The following is a 20,278-nucleotide window of genomic DNA, read 5'->3' as shown; positions in this document are numbered from 1 at the left end:
ATTGTCCACATTGGGCTATCACCTCGATCTGATAACTAACACAATAGGCTTATGGACTTGGTTTATTCTTTTTTAAACCATCTTGTCTGTAAATTAATATACCCTGTGCTGCAGCAAACCAGCAGACTAAGTGAATTTTCATTAGCCAGATTGGGTTTTTACTCAAATATTTCCTTAAAAATGTCAGATTCATTACCTTTTAAATTAAATTAATTGAGTAATTAGGTCTGCAGCTACAGGGAATGTAATGAAGCACCGGCACGTGTTTTTGGTAAAATGTCAATAAACTTAGAAATCTATTCATACTACTAATTAGTATGAATAAAAAAAAAATCCAAATTTGATCTAAATTATATCCTCAAACAAGCAAAATACCGGTACAACAGTTGATATTTTACCCTCCATAAGAATAACCGGAATTGTAAATTTAAAGTTTTTTGGAATTTTCCCCATGACGATTCAACCTACAACAACGCTTCAATATTCTAAATTATTTGTTTATTACAACTTTTTTTAGAAATCAATTGCAAAGTTTTATGTTTTAAGGGTCAAAAGGGAAATATTCATTTTTACCTTAACACCCTGTTCCCGTTGTGCCCGTGATTCAATAATTGTACCAAATGTCATCAAAATCGGATAATTTTTACTTGAGTTGTGCTAGCAGACACATAAATAAATATATGAAATTGAACAGATTTAATGCCTCTGGGGACCTGAAAACGAAAAAATAAATTGGTCCTGTGGCTAGGGGGGATATAATACTAGTGAAATATCTTAATAACTTAAAAATAATGAATAAACGAGTACATTTACACAATTTTCTGCAGTATTTATGTTATTATGAAGTTTTGTCACAAGCTTCATTTACTAGACCAAAATGATAAGTGCTAGGTGATTAACTGTAGGGTATGGAATAGTTTACAACATAAGTATTTCCATTCCCTATACTGTATACCATTTCTCAGTTTATTGTAATCACATAAATAATGCATTTATAAGTCATCTTTAACAGATTAGACATACTTCTTGAGCTCCTTTTAATATTTGCTAGGTGTTATATTTATCTTCTCACAAATGCCAACCTTACAACCAAACACCAAATGAGCATTACAAGTTTCTAGTTGGCCTTTTTTTATATAAAAAAAAACTTCTAATTTGAATTTTAAGTTTAATTTTTCAATAAAAAATTTTTAAATATTCACTTTACTGTGGTGTCACTAATTTTCAAAATATTGTAGCCCCTTGAAATGCTTGTCAAACATCTACATAAACTACAATTTTAATTAAATAAATATTGTGTGCTCAGTACCGTAATAAAAAAATTTTTTTTGAATGCAGTATAAGTAATGTTTTTATTAGCGAATTTACCATGGGAAATAAGCAATTACCGTAGGTCTCATGGTAAGACCTGGACCCGGGGCCGATTTACTTGTTCGCTTTGATGTCTCCTGAGAGGCCAAAAATTCCATCCGTTTGATTCATATGTATATATGTGTCTGTTAGCACGATAACTAAAGCAAAAAACATCAGATTTTAATGAAACTTTGGTAAAAATGCTTAAAACCCACATATTTATTTAAACGAGTTTGCGAACCAGCATGATCGTACCATATAGGACCGAGGTATTGAGGGGGGTTTTATGTAGGGTAAAAAATTGGTTTTCTAATATACCCTCAAAACATAAACTTTTCTAATTTCTCTCTAAACTATTTTAAAGGGCTTGAAAAAACAAATAATTTAGTATGTTGAAGTGTATTTGTACGGTTATTGGTTACGGAGAAAATTCAAGAAAATTGATCATTTAAAATCCCAGTGTTATTCTTATGGAGATTAAACTGTTTTAGGTTGCTTGTTTTGGATATATTTAGATCAAACTTAGAAAATTAATTTAATTTACACTAAGCTATATTAATACTTTACTAAAAGGCAAACTTTATTACCTTCCCTGTAGCAGCAAACCTAGGCGTGACTGATACGCTATTATGGTTTCTCATGTTTCTCTACGCTATCTGGTGAGACAATACACCCTTTGCTACCCATCATATTATAAAACCACCTGTAGAAAAAAAAATCTTTTGTGTTTTTCTATTATAATGTGTTACATTTTCAAATAATTAAGGAACGCTAACACAGCTGCTGCAGTGTATATATACATGACGTGACAAAGTGGCTTTTTTACTCGTCTATAGCTCTGAAGAAACAAAAGCTATTAAAATAATTTTTCATCCACTGGATAGGAGCAATCATTCTTGGCAAAATAAAAAAAAGAATTTAAAAAAAGGTTGTGTTTGAGCCAAGAAAAACTAGTTTGAAAATTCACAAATTTTCCGTGTTCTCCTTCTTCTCCTTAAATGTTGACGGACCTACAGCCCAAACCACTGGCTCAATTTTAATGTTTTTTATGTTGTTTGAAAGCCCTTAGCGTGTAGATGTGCCTTTTGAGGGTCACAAGTCGGTGCGTTGACCCATAAACCCTTGGCAAGCCCTCAAAGTACGATTTTGGCCCATTTAAATAACATGGGATTAAAATCAAAACAAAAGAAGGATCAGCTGCGATTAAATCTCAATTAATTTAAAATGTTAGAGAAATTCATAGGATCAGCTGAAAAATTATTTTAAAACTTTTATAAAGTATTTTTTTCAGGTATACCGAATGATTTGAGCTACTTACTATATAAAATTACTTAGAGCAGTGATATTCCCCGATACTTTCCATTGAAAAATGCAGTGTACCGATGGTACACTGGTACAGCAGCTCGTCATTTTTAACAGTTTAATACTACTTATCAAAACATATGAAACCTAGGAACTTGAAACTTAGTACTAGTACTAAGGTTAGTTTTAACATTGTTTCTTCATAATATTGCCAAAATTTATTTAACTAAATAAGGTTAGTTTTATGTTTTGATACACTAAAACAAATAAAACAATCGGGAAAATCCGTCTACGTATGTTAAACAAGCAAAAAAGTGAATGTAAAAAGTGATATGTAAATTTAGGATAAAAATGAGTTTTTCAATATTTGTTTTGCCTTATGCTATTTCTAACAAACCTAATCTGTTTGATTACATTTTTACTTCTCTAATAAGGGCTCAATTTACACTAGTCTTTAGATATACGGGTTTAATTATCGGAACACTTATGTAACACCAATGCATTTTATGTGTAGTTGTGCCCTGGTCTATATATAAGAGAAAAGAGGATTTTTATTTTAACTGTTAATTTTCTACAAAAATAAATACAATCTAACAAAAAACCACTAAGTGGTAACACTTCCCCCGCCAAGTCAGCAACCCAAAAAAGACAATAAATCACCACTTTTCCGCCAAGTAAAACAATGTAATGTATGTAAGTTTGGCCACTTGGCGGCAGACTTTTGCTTGATCACTTTAAAAAATACCATAAAATTAGTTTCATTGAGCAAGTATCTCTCCCAATAGTACATTGCTAGATGAGAGCTTATTTTACAAAATTTGACCTTATTTGTGTCACATTTCATAAAATCATAATAGTGATGGTTTTATATTTACTGATTACCTCGAAATTATTATACTTAGTTGGACTAATTAATTAGAGAAGTTGATTTGTGAAATTATCCACCAACGTAACTTTAATGAAAAAAAAAACAAGCAAAAGTCTGCCGCCAAGTTGCCAAACTTACATACATTACATTGTTTTACTTGGCGGAAAAGTGGTGATTTATTGTCTTTTTTGGGTTGCTGACTTGGCGGGGGAAGTGTTACCACTTAGTGGTTTTTTGTTAGATAAGTAAATTAGTTCAGTTGAATCAAACTTATACTTTAATGTAAACAGAAAAACTAATACAAACAAAACAAATGCAAAATAACAGGTGATCATTAATTCACATACACATATGGTCTTAAGTCAGTACATCAGTTAAACACATCAATTCTCCCCTCTTAAATGTTTTGGTAACGTTATTTCGCATTTGAGTAGTTGGTCAACATGACGCCTCCAGACAGTTCCATCGTCCATTTGTACTTTATACAGAAGGTTGCTTTCCCTCTCCAATATTCTTCCAAAACTCCACTTGTCTTTTGAGTTTGAATAATTTCTCGCTTGTACTCTGTCTCCTCTTCCTTAAAATATCTTGTTGCTTGCTTCACATGTTCAGTTTCTTGTTTACGTGTAGGATGTAAAAGAGCTATGTGTGTTCAAATCTTCCTGCCAAACATCAAGGAGTATGCATCACAGCCAGATAAATTTGAGGTTTGACGTAACTGCATAAGCATTCTGTAGAGTTTGATGTCTAGTCTCCCTCCCTCGTCTTCCATTGCTCTTAGGGACTTCTTCGCACAGTCTGAACATAACGCTCAACCTGCCCGTTTGACGAAGGGTGGTGCAGGGCTACCGCCAGAACAGAGCCAAATAACACGTAATGTCACGACCAAAGTTTCACGACAATCGCGGGTTTTTTCACGACCAATCCAGCCTTATGGATTATACTGTGTTTGGTCATGACAATAACTTAAATATCATTGTAAATTGAACAGTTTAATTCAATTGAAACACATATTTTTATTATAACTAACAGTATAATTGAAGGACTGTTTAGAAATATTTAGATTATTCCAGACAATTCACGACCGTACCGCTTGTCCCTGACCATCAAGTTGATGATTTCTATCATAAAAATTTAAAAAATTAAAATATCATCATATTTAAATGTTTTATACACAAAAGAAGCACACCTCTATAAAAACATACCTAACGATTTTTTGGGTCTCAGATAAGTTTTTTCGTAGTTATACAAACTTAAAAGATTGTATTGGCTTTTATTCAATTTTTTTATTTTTTTCTAGAAAGACCAAATATACCAAAAGCTTAGTGAGCTGTTTATTGTATACATAAAGCTGTTTATAATGGCCATAAAAGTAAATTAATTTATAGCAAAACATAGTTATAAAAATTATATTAACTATTTTTAATATTCAGTTTTATGTCCGTGATGTACGTGACAAAAGTTTGTGTTTTTCCATCAAAGATGCTCTATTTATAAAAAATCACCAAAGATATTGCGTTACCATGGACATTTTATGAAACTTCAAATGTCAATGAAATAAAAAAGTTTCAAAAAACGGAACAAAAAATTTTAAATGATTTTCCTGAAAACGTACGTTTTTAAATTTTCACTCTGGCTGCCTGTAGTTGAAGCATGCTCAGTTGGGAACCGAGATAAAAAATCTACGTTAGCATGATCCGATGTTCTTCTGTATTTAATTTTGTAGTCTAATCCAGATAAAAAGTGTGTATAATTAAATAATCTAGTAGCAGATATTGATGGTAGTGTTTTTGTGGGGCTGAATATGGATACGAGTGGGTTGTGGACAGTAATCAGAGTAAATTTCCGTCCATAACAGTACGGGAAAAACTTCTTAAGCCCCCAGTAGATGCCAGTGGCTTCCTTGTTAATTTGGCTGTAGTGCTGTTCGCATTTTGTCAAACTGCGTGAGGCAAAACTTATCGGTCTCTCACTTCCATCACTGTAACGATGTGAAAGAATAGCACCAAGACCCACCGGAGAGGTATCCGTTGCTAGTACCAGATGCAAATCAGGATTATAATGTACAAGGACGCGATCACTTGCTAGTTCTGATTTGACCCTTTGAAAACTAATCTCGCATTTTGAGGTCCAATCGTGGCGTGCGTCTTTTTTGAGTAGTTGGTTGAGTGGGTGTAGGATTGTAGCTAAATCTTTTATGCATTTGTTGTAGTAGTTTATTAATCCAAGAAATTTGCCAAGTTCTGTTACGTTTTCTGGTCTTTTGCTGTTTAAGATGGAAGAGACATTTTCCTTTGTTTTATGAATACCTAGAGCATCAATTATATGTCCCAGATATTGTAGACTAGTTTGAAAAAACTTACACACTTTTCTATGTTCAATTTTAAGTTTTTACCTTTTAATCTTTCTAGAACAACCTTTCAATCTTTTCAAGAGTTCTTCAGATGTTCCCTTGTATGATAATGTCATGAAAAAAAGCATTGCACTCCGCAAATACCTTGTAAAGTTTTGTCCATGAACTGTTGCCAAAGTGAAGGATTAACTTTGACACCAAACATTAAACAGTTAACTTTGTACATACCTTTATGTGTACTCAATGTTTGCATGTGCTGTCCTCAACTTTTCCTCCGTTCATTTGAGAGTGGATTTCTTCAATTCTTGGAATAGTGAGGGTGGTTCTCATCTTTTATTACTCTGCTGTTCAGAGTTACTTTGTAATCGGCACAAATTCGCACTTGTCCGTTTGGCTTCACCACTGGTAACTGGTACTGGTACAATGGGAGCTAGTTCCCCAGTCAGTGGTTCCAGGCATAGGTCTTACCATGATGAATGTAATGATGCAGGCAGGGTAAGCTTAGAACTATAAAAATTCTAAGATCCAAAACCTATGGTGGAAGGAAAACCCCCAAACCAATTGTAATCTATATAAATATATAAAATCCAATGTATGTATGTATGTTTGTTTGTTTGTTTGTCCTTGTTTTTTTGGACTCCAAAACCGCTCGACAGATTGTTTTGAAACTTTCAGGCATTATTAAGCATTATTCAAGGATGGTTTTTGTGAAGTTTGGTGCAGATCCGTCAAAAGGGCTCCACCCCAGTGGCTCTGGAGTTTCCCATGTTAACCTTATATGTACTTATATTTAAATGGAATTAAAGAATCTTAACAGCTAGCTGGTTCAACTAAACAATTTGATTCAGTGATGTTCAATAGCATTAAAAAGTTAACAGGTTTACCAACAGGGTGCAGCACTATTATATAAAAAAAATGAAAACATCTAATTTGCACAAAAAACGTGAGTGAGCGTAGCGAACGAACTTCAAGCCTTAGGCGAGTTAGCGTAGCGAACGAGCTCCAACCTAATGTAAGTGAGCATAGCGAACGAAATTCAACCAGGAGCCATGCGAACGAGCTCATCCTGAAAATAAACGAGCATTTGATATAAATCCACATTAGGACAGGACGACGTCTGTCGGGCCAGCTAGTATTTTTATATAGTACTCGCCGTTGAAATGACAGTCAGCATTGAAAATCAACGCCAACAGCTGTTTGTGTGTGAAGAGCCATCTGATTACAGACAGAAACGAACAGAACAATCACAAAACTGCGCTGCGTCACTCAGTTGTTGTAACAAGAGGAGTCAGGGAACCAGTTATCGCAATTCCCAATATTAGTCAGCTCAGCTGCTGATTTAAGCTTTGTGTTTGTTGTAGGTCGTCATTGTGTCAGTCCAGTCAGTAATTTAGCTTTTCCCCAGCTTTATTGCAAAAATGAAGTTTCAGTACAAAGAAGAGCACCCCTTTGAGAAAAGGAAAGCCGAGGGCGAGAAAATTAGGAAGAAGTATCCAGACAGAGTACCAGTAAGAACAATTTCTATAGACATAAATCTGTCATTCTTATCAGCCATTGTTAAGAGTTATTTCAATTGTGCAATGTTTGGTTGAATTCTCATATTTCACTTGTTTATCTATCGCAGCAATTCACCACACACTTTTTGTATAGTTACTTCTTTCATTGGTTGAAAATAATAAGTAATCCTTCACTGCATTAGTTTAATAATCTATTTTTATTCAAGGCTACTGGCCAACCTAACAATAAACTTATTATTAGCCTTTGGACATATCTCCCTTTCATAATTGCATCGCTCTTAGGATTAGGATATTATAACATTGCAGTAGCATTAAAAGTTACTTCTGTTTAGCCCAAGAATTGCAAACTGTTTTGAAAAAAAAAATTTATTTCGCGTTATAATTACCTTAACTTAGACTAGGCCTAGGCTAAATTGAATGTTGATTAACTTATGTGGAAACCTTTGTAAGAAAAAGCATAGGCTTATGACTGCATTTCACTTGCAGCCTAGGTTTGGGTTGATATAAACTTGTCTAGCCTTGTTCTGCCTTAGGCCTACACACAACTTACATTAACTTAGGATAAGTTTAATGTTACTTAGGCTATCTCAGGCCTATTTTATCTCCTGAATCAAAAAATACCATTATTTTTCACTGCAAATGAATATTACAATTAATTTATTCTAGGGGGTACACTTCCGTATCTGTTGGTACAAACAACCGGAAATAAAAATATCGGTCGATAGGCTATACCTATCGAATTAAGTTAAACAATCGAATAATCAATATTACTGTGGGCCTACTCATTCGGTTGTTTGTTCCAACAGATAGTGTACCCATTCTAGGTGATATTACCATTCAATTATAGGCCTACACCATTTGAATAAACAAGGTAGAACGGTTGACATTTTACTAGTGGAATGAACTGTGGGTGAAATAACTTATAGCTTACCTACTTAAGTTTACTTACAGCTGGTTGTTATCAACCATACACTTACTTAAAGCAAATTGAAGTAGGCCTAGCCTAACAACTTCATTACTCTAACTTAACTCTGATTGGGCAATTTGAAAATCATCTTAAATTACACTTTTCACTAGCCTAAGTTAATTAACACGTTCGCTACTGAGCGTCGCATATATGCGACGCCACGGTCATTGCCACAGACCGAGGTATACATTTGAATCTTACACACAGACCGGCTGTCCAGGGGCAACAAATTTAAAAAAGTTAGATGCACATAACGTATTTTGGAAAGTTATGTATAACCACGAATACTACTTCTATTATTCGTGTGTGTAACTGAATGTTAAATATTACGTTGTATGCCTTTATTGAACAAATACATATTATTTGATACCAATCACCCAATCACTTTATAATTTGCAATGTTTTCCAAATTAAATATCAATATAGTATTGAATTAAATTTAGTAATAATAGCCTAAACAATCAACTCCACTGTGGAGTTGAAAGCTCTGTCCCAACTTAATTATCTTAATAATTGCAATGTCTTAATTATCTTAATATTGCAAAGTCGCGGTGTTGCTCTGTACACGTAGCTGCCGTATTCTATTTTTAATACACCCGACCCGCCGACGGTCGACCTTGGGAACCACCCCTACCCCAATCACTCCTTTCTCCTACGGCAGTCTCAGCTGAGCTGCCAGCTTAGTTTGATGAGAGTTATTTACACTTAATGTTTAGGATCTCAATATCTAAATGTGATAACGTGGGTTTCTTTTATTCTGTATAAAAATTCTATTCAGAGTAGGTTTGTATTGAGGTTTTGCATAATTGCATTAATTTCAATTTGCTCTGTATTAATTAATAACATATTCAGTATAGTACTTTTTATACATTTTAACATTTTCTTACATTAGTTGGGATTTGGTTATCATCAATTAAAACAGATTTTCATACAAAATTAAAGTAATTTATCCCTAATAATCAATCCCAGATTCCTGACTCTAGTATTTTTGTAAGGTGATTCAATCCCTTTAGGTGTCTGTTTTTGGGGATTAAAACAAATATAGCGACATGATCACTCATTCTGTGTTGGGGGGGGGGGGCCTGGCAACATCCCGCCCCGGGCGCCAAAAAACCACGCGACGGCCCTGCGGCTGTCACTTGGATATAAAAGCACACACAGACCACGGGCGTAAACCTGTAAAACAGTGATCATTTACATTGTAATACGCTACAATCGTGTTTGTAAATAATGTATTCTTGTTTTTTTGTATTATTAATAACCTTTTGTAATGTCGCATATTGCGACGCCCGGTCTACAGCTAAGACAATAGTGAAATTATCATAGTTTTCTTGAAATAGACCAAACGTCGCATATATGCGACAGTTCATTTTTTGTGTTTTGAGGTGAAAGTAAGTAAAATAAAAAAAACAGATTGATCAAGAACAGTTTATAACTGAACAAATATAAAAGCTACATAGGATAATTCAGCATACATACTGCATATACATACAAACAGTGATGCAGAAAAGTAAAGACCAGTTTTTCCAACTATCATATGACGTCACCAAATCATCATATCCACAGACCAAGCGACGCAGTTGTGCGTCAGACAACTCTGTAGACCACTGCAGGGAATTCAGTGCCTTCAAATAGACCGTTACAAAGATATAAGCATTTTAATAACATTAGAACCCCGACGCAAATATGCGACGGCAGTCTATTTTAATGTGACTATCCGACGCATATATGCGACGGCAGTCTATGGGTGGAACCCGGCCGACGCATATGTGCGTCGCTAGTTCACATGAATGAAAAATTTCGTACTATTGCAGTAGCGAACGTGTTAAAACGTAATCCATAAATAAATTAAGTTAGCCTATCAGTCTTAAGTTATGTGATGTGCATATTAAGTTAATGAGTCGAACAGTTAGGCCTAGTGGTTCCTTTTCTTGCCTTTTGTAAATTCGGCAGCTAGGCCTATTTTTATGTTATCTCCTTGTACTACGCCAAGCACCGCCCTTTAAAATATTTTATATTAAAGACCAATAAAACCATTCATAAATTAGGCGTAGGCCTATACATAATAAGATGGCCATGGGAATCTAGTAACTTATATATCACCAAAAACTAGATTTTTAGCTAAAAATAATGGTGCAAAAATTGCAGCGCAACAGATTACCTCTTTTTCTGAAAGATAAAAATATTGTCATAAATAAGTACAAATCACTTATTTATTGTCCTTAAATGCCAGACTATGGTTAGGAGCAGATAAAAGGTTTACCAGATGTTTGTTTAGTTTACATTTTCATTAATTTATTACGACTTGTGCAATAAAAAACCATTAGAAGCTCAAACCCATTAATATTTTATCACCACAATCAAGTGTCAAGTCAAGTACTTCCAAGAACCATTGTGAAAGTAGCTTAGGTCATAAATGTTTTATCACTTTTATTCCTTTACAACTTATTTACTTACTTATAACCATTATTTATTACTTGGGTAATTATTATGAGATCCCAAACCTATTTATTCATGGAAATAATAGTTTTATTATAATGCCTTAAATTTCACTTCTTACTTCCACTTTTATCTTCTTGAACATTGAAATTGCCATTGCCTGTATGTCATAAAACTGTTTATGGTTTCATATTGAACTTGTAACTAATCAACAGTATTATTTTGTAAGTTAAAATGTTTTTTATGGATACACTTGTTCTCAAATCATGTCATAATTTTGGCTGTTCAGGTTTCAATGTTTTTGTTTCCCATATTTATTTATTGTGTTTTATGCTTTAAGCAATCTAACGCCTCTTTCACACGACACGGCGCGCGCCTGCCGGATCCGGCATAGGGCTATGGGAGTATAATAGTCCTTTCACACTATGTCCGGCAACACAAATTAGAGTTACCGCCGGATGCACCTTCAGCCGGACAACAGCGCCGCGCGGCGTCCACGCCGGACAACTCAGTGAAGGGCTATTGGTTCTTGTGGGAGCTTTCACACGGTGCGGCACGCGCCGCACGGCCCAACCCCTACGCTGTCTCAATTTAGGCAAACTACCTGACCAAGAGGGTGCAACAGTTATTAAGAAATTATTATATTGTTGTATCAGAAAATAATATATTTAAAGTTATCACAAAACATATATTTTTTTGTTGATCCCATGCAAATCGGTCAACTTAAAGTATGAAAACAAACTTTTTGAGGAGAATATTAAATTACTAATTTACACGTAAGTTTAATGAAACTTTTTTTTACTTCTAGAATACAATATTTTTTTGATATGACGAATTAATTATATTTTAAATTAGCCTATTCATTTTATTTGTACTTTTTTTTAAGTCTTCACTGGCGTGGTTAATGAGATTTACTCGGAGCGTTGGTAAGTTGGGTTCGTATGTCGTAATAGACATACGAAAATAAGAAAAGAATCTTTCTTCGTCGTTGCGTAAAGAATCAAATAACACCCCGAATGCTCCAAACTCGTGCCGATTTATTAAGTATTGGGTGAACCCAAATTGCCTATTATTTCTTCTTCTTTTTCTTCGCCTCCATAAAACCTTCTTTTGCCATGGTGTTAACATCGAAACTATTGAGTGTAACTCGGTTTTATTATTGGTAGTGCCACAACTGAACAGAAAATAATAAATACTCAGGAGTGTCGTACGGCGCGCGCCGGACAAAACTGTACTATTGTGAAGACACACGCTTTCAAAGAATAAAAATACCAAGGCCTGGACCTAATTATTTAGGGGGGCCTATATCAACTGAGTAGGCCTAATAAATAATGAGGTTATAGTAGCAGCAAAGTCACTATCATTATTCTAGTTCATAAGATTAACGCCTCTTTCACACGATGCGCCGGACAATAGACAATTTCTTTATTACAATTTCATCAAGAAATGTTACAGCGTCAAATTTTACAGATATAAAGTGAAATGGAAAAGCCTCTTCAGTGTTGTGTGTGGTCTTGCCATGCAAAGAACTCATTTAGGGTGTAGAAAGCTTTGTCTACCAGCCATCTCCGTAGCTTCCTCTTCATCAGCAACGGGCCTCCAAGTGGTCTGGTAATTTGTTAAGCATCTTCACTCCTGCATACAGTGGTTTCTTTTCAAACATTGCTGTTCTGTGGCCAGGCAGCACGTAGTTTCCTGCATATCTGGTGTTGTATTCATGTATATCTCTTTGTTTAGGCGGGTCTTTGGTTACGCAGTAAAAAACAGTTCTAGGATGTAGATGGAAGTCACCGTCAGAATGTTCAGGTTTTTGAAGGCATCTCTACAGCTTTGTTCTTTACTTATGCCTGCTATTATTCTGATAGCCCTTTTTTGCATAACCAGGACCCGGTTAAGATTGTCCATAGTGTATCCACCCCTGACAGTGATACCATAGCGTATATGGCTTTCAAACAATGTATGGTATGCAGTCCTCGTTGCCTCAGGGGTACTAGTCTCTTTGATTCGTTTTATGGCAAAGCGAGCTGGCCCGAGTTTTTGGCAAAGACAAGCTACATGACGATCCCAGGATAAATTTTCATCAATTATTACACCTAGATGTTTAATTTCTTCAGCTGCTGTCAGGTTGGGCATTTCAGATACTGTACTTTTTATTTCCAAAAGTAATTTGCTTGGTCTTACTTTCATTGAGGACTAAGTCATTTTTCATACAGTAGTCCTGTGTCATATTGAAAGCTATATAGGTGTTTACTTCTAGTTGATCTATGTTTCTGTTTGCTGTAAGCAGCACAGTGTCGTCTGCATACATGACCATCTTGCTGTACTCCTCAAGGTGTTCTGGGAAGTCATAAATAAACAGGCCAAACAGAACTGGCCCTAGGACAGAGCCCTGGGGAACTCCTCTGTTAGTCGGTAGCAATTCAGATCTGACAGTATCTGTAACCCCTTTTGTTGTGTGTTTTATTACTACCATTTTTGGCTTCGCCCTTTTAGATAACTTGCAAACCATTTCAGAGCTGTTCGCTGGATTCCTAAATTTCGAAGTTTATTTAGAATAAGATCATGTCCCAAGGAATCAAAAGCCTTGCTTAAGTCAAGATGCAGGCTGGTGATAGTGTTGCCATTTTCTATGTTCTCAATGATATATTCAACAAGGTCTATCAGAGCAGTTGTGGTTGATTTTCCAGGAACAAACCCATGTTGGCTGTTTGTCAATGCTTGGTTTTGACTAAGATGCTCCTGGATTCTTACTTTTATAATCTTCTCTATGAGTTTGGAGACAGATGAGAGCAGCGAGATAGGTCTGTAGTTAGAGATGTTTTGTAGGTCCCCTTGTTTGTGTTTAGGAAAAACCAAGGCTGTTTTCAAGTTGGTTGAAAAAGTCCCCTCTGCCATCGACATGTTTACAATCTTCATTAGCGGCATTATTAATTCATCTGCACATGTTTTAAGGATTTTTGAAGAGATTTCATCAATGCCTGATGATGTAGAGTTCTTTAATGATTTTTTTTGGTCCTGCCTCTCTCGTCAGGTGTTGTTGGACGGAAGGAAGAGAGAGTGTTTAATGTGGTAGCTGGAGGATTTTGAGCTATTGGTGGTGTGTTGTATCTGCTGTTTTGTTTTAATGTCTCCTCAGCTATGTTTACAAAATAATAATTAAAGCGGTTTGCTACATCTTTAGGGTCAGTAAGTTTCTTTCCATTGTCATTTAGTTCTATTGTAGAATTGTTGTCAAGCTCTTTCCTCCCTTTCCTCTCACTATTGATGGTGTTCCATATGGCTTTGGCTTTGTTTTCTGCTTGTCCAATGTATGCAGCACTTGTTTCTTGCCTTGCCTTTTTTAATTTTTGGTCGTAAGATTTCTTCTTGTCTGTAGCTATCTTCTTGTCATCAGGATGACCAGTTAGGAGAAATTTGTCTTGTGCTATTAAAAATCCTTATTAAGTGTCATAGTTTCTTCGTCATACATCAGTCGTTTACCCCTTTTTTGTGTAGTACAAAATCTTTTTTTCGGACATGCATTATTAATTGCAAGCTGGAGCGTTTGTTTGAAATTAAAGTAGGCCTCTTCCACATTATTTGTTCTCAAAACAGGTTCCCACGTTACAGTGGAGAGCTCATTTTTTAAGATCAGCAGATTGTTGTGGTTAAGGTTCCGTCTTGATGTATATGTTGTTGCTGCTTTTGTTTTTGGAAGGTCCAGTGTGCAGTATTGTCCTGTGTGGTCTGATAGACCTGTGTGAGAGACCACAACTTTAATCATGTTGTGGATATTTGAACACACCATGTCAATTGAGGATGCTGAGGTCTTTGAGATTCTTGTGGCTGGGAGCTCTAGTCTTCTTATGTTATACCCATCCAATAGCGAATTTAGTGTAACAGATTCTCTAGAAGCCTCATCCAAACTGTCAATGTTAATGTCCCCCATGATAAGTGTGTCAGTTCTCTGAGTAGGAAGGCTGTCTAGTGCATCTGACAGAACTTGTAGTGACGTATCAAGGTCAACACAAGGTGGTCGATAGACTACAAGGAGAAAAAGGCTCTTCTTCCTGTTTATGTGTATTTTTATTGCTGTTATTTCACATACTATTTCCAAGCTGTATCCTTCTATCTCTAGACTTTCGGTTTTGTTGGTTATATTGTTATGCTTGTAAATAACAACCCCTCCTTTGATATGTTCTTTCCTTCCATATGCACTGATAAGTGTGTAGTCAGCCAATTTAGCATGGTGTATTGCATTACTTTTTAGTCCATGTTCTGTAAGAATTACAAAGTCCGGGTTAGTGCTGTGTAGAAGGTGTTCAAGTCTTTCAATTTTGTTTGTCATCCTGTCCATGTTTTGGTGAAAGAAGGTAAGTTGATTTGTATTTTTACTTATTGATTTTATTTGAACTTGCTGTCTTCTTTGTAGGTTAGCCCGTTTGCTGGGTGCATCGAGTTTACAAAGATTCTGGTTTTGAAATTTTGTTTGAATTTGCTTGTTTTTCTTGGGTAAAGGCCTAAAAAATTCTTGTTTTGGTGTGTTTGGCCATCCCTCTTTTGTTTTGAGGTGAATAGGCCTAGTCAATTGGGAAATGGACCTGTGCTTGTGTTATTATGTAATGACTATTATTGTGCGTAGGGGTGAAGAATGGTTGGTGGAGAAGGTTGGCTGGGTGGATTTACGTAGAGATCTTGTGGGTTGGTCTTGTGATGGTTTGGACGGTCTTGTGAAGGTTTTTGTGCCGGGGTTTGGCTGGCTCCCCCAGTATGCTTCACGAGAAAGTCATCCAAAGTTTCCTGGTCGTTTCGTATCCTTGCTGTCGTAGGTGGAAGCCTCTCTTTTTGAGTCAGTTTTTTAGAAGGAGTTTGGCTGTTTCTCCTTGTCATATCCGTGTTCAGTTTTTTAGAAGGAGTTTGGCTGTTTCTCCTGGTCATATCCGGGTTCAGTTTTTTGAAAGGAGTTTGGCTGTCTCTCCTTGTAGTTTCATGTCTCAAGATGTCAGCGTCGCATTTCTGTTCTACACCATCTACCTGTAAGCCTATTTCTACATTGGCAGGTTCTTCAAGCCGAGCTTTGTTTTTGGCAACTTGGAGAGATACACTGAAATGGTTCCTTTCCTTCCCAATTGGTTTTTTGCTCTTGCTTAGGTTGTGGTTTTTAGAACGAGGAAAAATCTCTTTAGTGGGTGTACTTTGTGTGACTGCTGATGGTGTAGCAGGGTTCGTTAGTTCACCTTGTTTGTGCAGTTCTTTTTGCCTAGTTTCCACAGAGCGTTCTAGTTGGTCTTGTCGAGTTTTCAGCTGAGCCAGCTCAGTAATTAAAGAGGCGCAGTAGTTGGGAACATAAAAATCTGAGTGATTTGTTTGTGTTTCTGAAGAGCCAGTAGGTTTTTGTGCCCGAGGTAGGTCCGTTTTGTCATCTTGGTTTAGTTTCAGCTTGTTTATCATTCCACCTAGTTGCTTAATCTCATTTGCTGAGTCGAGTATTTTATTTATTAGGCCTACTCAGTTGATATAGGCCGCCCTAAATAATTAGGTCTAGGCCTTGGTATTTTTATTCTTTGAAAGAGCTGTACTAAGAAAATGTAATTGATCCCAATATCTTTTCAAATGAAAAGGCAATAATCTTACTCTGTGCTTACTGGTAGCCGCCTACCATACCGATTTTGTATCGAGAACCGATATAATTAACTCTTGTCAATTATTATCGTACTTACTTTTCTCTCTGGTACAACAACAGTGAAGAACAAGATAAATACAGTTTGACAAATCAGGAAAATATATTCGGTACCGTAATCACACCGACAAAGGTTACGACAAAGTGTTCTTAAATGTACGGGAATTGTCCATGAATTTTTTACCCAGAATGTAGTAGACACCCTGATTCATTTACCTTACCTTTGATGTCTTCGCCACAATCCATAGATCGGGGAATCTTCATTGATCATCTGACGATAGGGATGGACCTACTAGCAGTTTTTAAAGATTTATTTTGGCAGTAAAACTTAATCCAACACTATAAACATTGATTTCCGTATCAGTTAGATAAGTTTTTATAGGCCTACAGGTTTAATTAATCCTATTCTTAAAGTTAGATTTAGATTAACCAATCTGTTTTATCAATGTAGATTTGATTTGATCTTAAGTGCACGGTTGGCCTAGTAAATAAAGCATAAGACTTCAGTTGTGTTTATAAAAGACAGAACTAACTTTGGCCTCTTTTTTAGGTGATTGTGGAAAAGGCCCCTAAGGCAAGGATTGGTGATCTGGACAAGAAGAAGTACTTGGTGCCATCAGACTTAACCGTTGGCCAGTTCTACTTCTTGATTCGCAAGCGAGTTCACCTCAGACCGGAAGATGCACTCTTTTTCTTCGTCAACAATGTTATTCCTCCAACCAGTGCCACTATGGGATCACTCTACCAGGTAAGTTCCTTTTGCTTTTTGATTATCTAAACAATTAAGCTACCTAGCATGTTGATTAATTACACTTGGAGCCGTCCTCGTTTGAAATTCTTATAATTATTTGATGATATGTTGGTTATAATCTGTTGTAAGAAAAATGAAACAGCTACGCAAATTGTACCTACCAAATTCAATAAGTCTTATTGGTAGCGACAGTAGAACCCCTCATATCTGACCTTGGAATAACCGACTCCTCGGGATATTCGACCTAGTGTCCGACTGTACTTGTTTCCTGTCTGGGGGAATTAACGCCAAATGCGATCGGTTAGCCGAAAGGCCGATCGCGGATGTTGCTGTAATCGTGGCAGACGATCACCACTTACTCCGATAACGGGTGTCGCCGCTGTCACGGGAGACGATTGCTGAAGTCGCTTTGACTGCAAGTTATGCTCATGGCTGTTGCCGCGGTCGCGGAAGAAGATTACTGATGTCGTGGGGACAGGTTTTGCTCCTCACAATATCCAACCTTTTCGCCTTCCCCACTATGCCCCGGTCCCGTCATGGTCGGATATGGCTCTACTCTACTGCACTCTGTATTTATTTTTTTCACTTGTAGTTTTTTGTTTTATACCCTTCAAATTCCAAAATACTGCTTGAATATTTTTAAATGTCACAATAATCATAATTGTATTTGTAGGCCTACCTAGTATTGTGATCAGCTATACATTCAAATAATATTTTGTATGTTACCGGTAAATAGTTTAATATCTAGGGTCTACGACAATAATCATAATTGTATTTGTAACTTGTATGGGTCAGCTATACATTCAAATAATATTTTGTATGTTACTGGCGCTGCCAGTCTGCTGTGCAAACAAACAGTTCAAACATGGTCTACGAACCATGAAAACAAAGAGGACCAAATATGAGCAATCCAAAAAGAATTCCATAGATTATAAAGCAATACTTATGTCATTACATTTTAGATTTTTTAGTGTGCTGCCAACTACTTTGTTTTAAGTTAAAGTGCCTGCCACAAACCGCCGTAGAAATATAGTACGGTATATTAAGAAAACTCTGTCAAAAAAAAGAGGAAAAAAATGTAAACTATTTGTTTGTTAGCCTTATATTGTATCAATTGGACCTCACCGACAAGTTTTTTAAACTTGGTGAGGCCAAGGGTTGTAATAAATGTATTTGAATTTGAATCTAGGGTCTACGTTTGACATTAATTGGATTACGAACTTAAACCTTGTAACAAGAGAAAATTTAACAAGTTACTTTTCACAAATTATGGTAGGCCTACCAATTTAGATGTCATATTTCAAATTGATGTCAAATGACAATAAAGAGATTCTGATTCTGTAAACTTAGTGGGTGGTGTCTAACAAATTAATTACTGTAACTTATTGTAGTTTTCCATCCATGATCATTTAGTTAGCTTTATTTCATTGGCTGTAGGAATATATGTTAAGGTTTGCAGACTGTTTTTATCACAGTATCCAATTTATTTAACAATGTTTCATGTTTCAGGAGCACCACGAAGAGGATTTCTTCCTGTACATTGCGTACAGTGATGAAAACGTCTACGGCGATGCCTAAACCCTCTCTGCAAGTTTGTGTTATCACGTGAGAAAATTATCAGTGTTTTGACAGAGATTTGATTTCACCATTGTAATCAAATGCATTTTTTATAGAAAATCCCTCTGTAAAATATTCTGTTCATTAAACTAGTTAATCTCTGTGATAATTTTGTTTCTTTTGAATCAGATTTTGATTATAGTTAGTTTACGATTATATAGTTCTTGTACAGGGATACAGTAAAATGCTGTGTTACTCAATCACATTTTAGGTTTAGTTTTTGTTTTATTATTAACCTTAGTATTTTACTGTCTTTTATTTGGCACATAACTTAGCTTTTAAATAAAAAAAAAAAAAACGTGTGATGATTGTTGTTGCACATCTTAAATCATTTTGGCACATTATTTTGTAGGTGTTTAGCTAACAGGTTTTTGGTTCTGGCAAATTTATATTATTTTAAAGTATTTCCAATAAAATTGTTAAAAAAAGTAGCCAGCTAGTTTATGTCAATAATCACTTATTCACCCTCATTCATTGTTGACTTATTTGTAAATGGTGTTTCAATTATATGTTTACTACAGACAAATTACTCACAAAACAAAGTTGTTCACTGTGATTGAACAACCACAATCACTTTTCTTAATATTTACTGTGCTCGAAGAAAAATGTTTTAATCACAACAATTTACTGAGTTTGGTTCGGTAAAAATCAATAAGTAAGGTGTGTTGTAGCTGGGTTGCTGTGTATTAAAAGTAGTTTGCCTTTTTAGTTTTTAATTAATTAATTACCTCTTATAAGAGAGAATAGTTTAACCTTTTGAAGGTTCAAAATTGGAAATAGGTCTTTTGTCTTTGGGTTGTTTAACCTCAAGGATTATTGAGGGATGTAATCATGTCTCCAATTGCACGTAAAGCAAGTTACAGGTGGACACTTAATAGGTACAAAGTAGCAAAATGCTTTGGAAAAAGTAATGCACAGAGGATACTAATGGCACTTGAGTGGTGTCTAGCACAAGTGCTGGTGTCGAGGGCAAAGCCCAACACCAACCCCCCCCCCCCTCGTCTTCTTGTACTAGTGGTGGAATATTCTAATGGTTTCCATAACTAAATAACCGGTCAGTTAGTTTTAGCGTTAATCGGTGAATTTGGTTGAACGAATCACCAAATAAATTTGAGCCATTCACTGTCCCAAACCACAACTAATTTTAACTTGTGAAAAACACTGATTAGACATTCACTGTTCCAAACAACTAATTTTACCTGATGAGAAACCAAATAACATTTAGTGAATAGGCTTACCCACCTCTTTAAACTGTTTTCTGAAAAAAGGCAAAAAAAGAGCGTAAAATAAATTTAACTGTAAACTTTTCTTATTGACATCAAACAAAAGAGCAAATTGCTAGGCTCCTCCTCCTTATTCTTCACATTACAAGACAAAATTTCATTTGTATAAGCAAATCACCGAATAGCTCCGTAAGACTAGTTTAACCGAACTGAATTGGTCTGTTGGCAA

The 20,278-nt window shown here is 35.7% G+C and overlaps 1 protein-coding gene across 1 annotated transcript; it reads left to right on the top strand.

Moving 5' to 3' along the window:
- Positions 1-7,141: 7,141 nt before the first annotated feature.
- On the top strand, positions 7,142-19,257 carry LOC128990745 (gamma-aminobutyric acid receptor-associated protein). The gene is made up of 3 exons (XM_054413293.1): positions 7,142-7,384; positions 17,009-17,206; positions 18,719-19,257. Exons 1-3 carry the CDS (start codon positions 7,295-7,297, stop codon positions 18,785-18,787), a joined length of 357 nt encoding a protein of 118 aa, XP_054269268.1. The 5' UTR covers positions 7,142-7,294; the 3' UTR covers positions 18,788-19,257.
- Positions 19,258-20,278: the final 1,021 nt, after the last annotated feature.

The sequence above is a fragment of the Macrosteles quadrilineatus genome, unplaced genomic scaffold, assembly GCF_028750875.1.
Source record: "Macrosteles quadrilineatus isolate MER2022 unplaced genomic scaffold, UCM_ALF_1.0 Scaffold_3__2_contigs__length_128488019, whole genome shotgun sequence".
Taxonomy (NCBI): Eukaryota; Metazoa; Arthropoda; class Insecta; order Hemiptera; family Cicadellidae; genus Macrosteles; species Macrosteles quadrilineatus.
This window is presented reverse-complemented; position numbering and strand designations above follow the sequence as displayed.

What these genes read in the sequence shown, in the direction of transcription:
- LOC128990745 (XM_054413293.1), top strand. Translation starts at nt 7,295, where the DNA reads ATGAAGTTTCAGTACAAAGAAGAGCACCCCTTTGAGAAAAGGAAAGCC. An exon ending in AGTATCCAGACAGAGTACCA is followed by an intron (nt 7,385 to 17,008) that starts GTAAGAACAATT and finishes CCTCTTTTTTAG; the next exon opens with GTGATTGTGGAAAAGGCCCC. An exon ending in CTATGGGATCACTCTACCAG is followed by an intron (nt 17,207 to 18,718) that starts GTAAGTTCCTTT and finishes TTCATGTTTCAG; the next exon opens with GAGCACCACGAAGAGGATTT.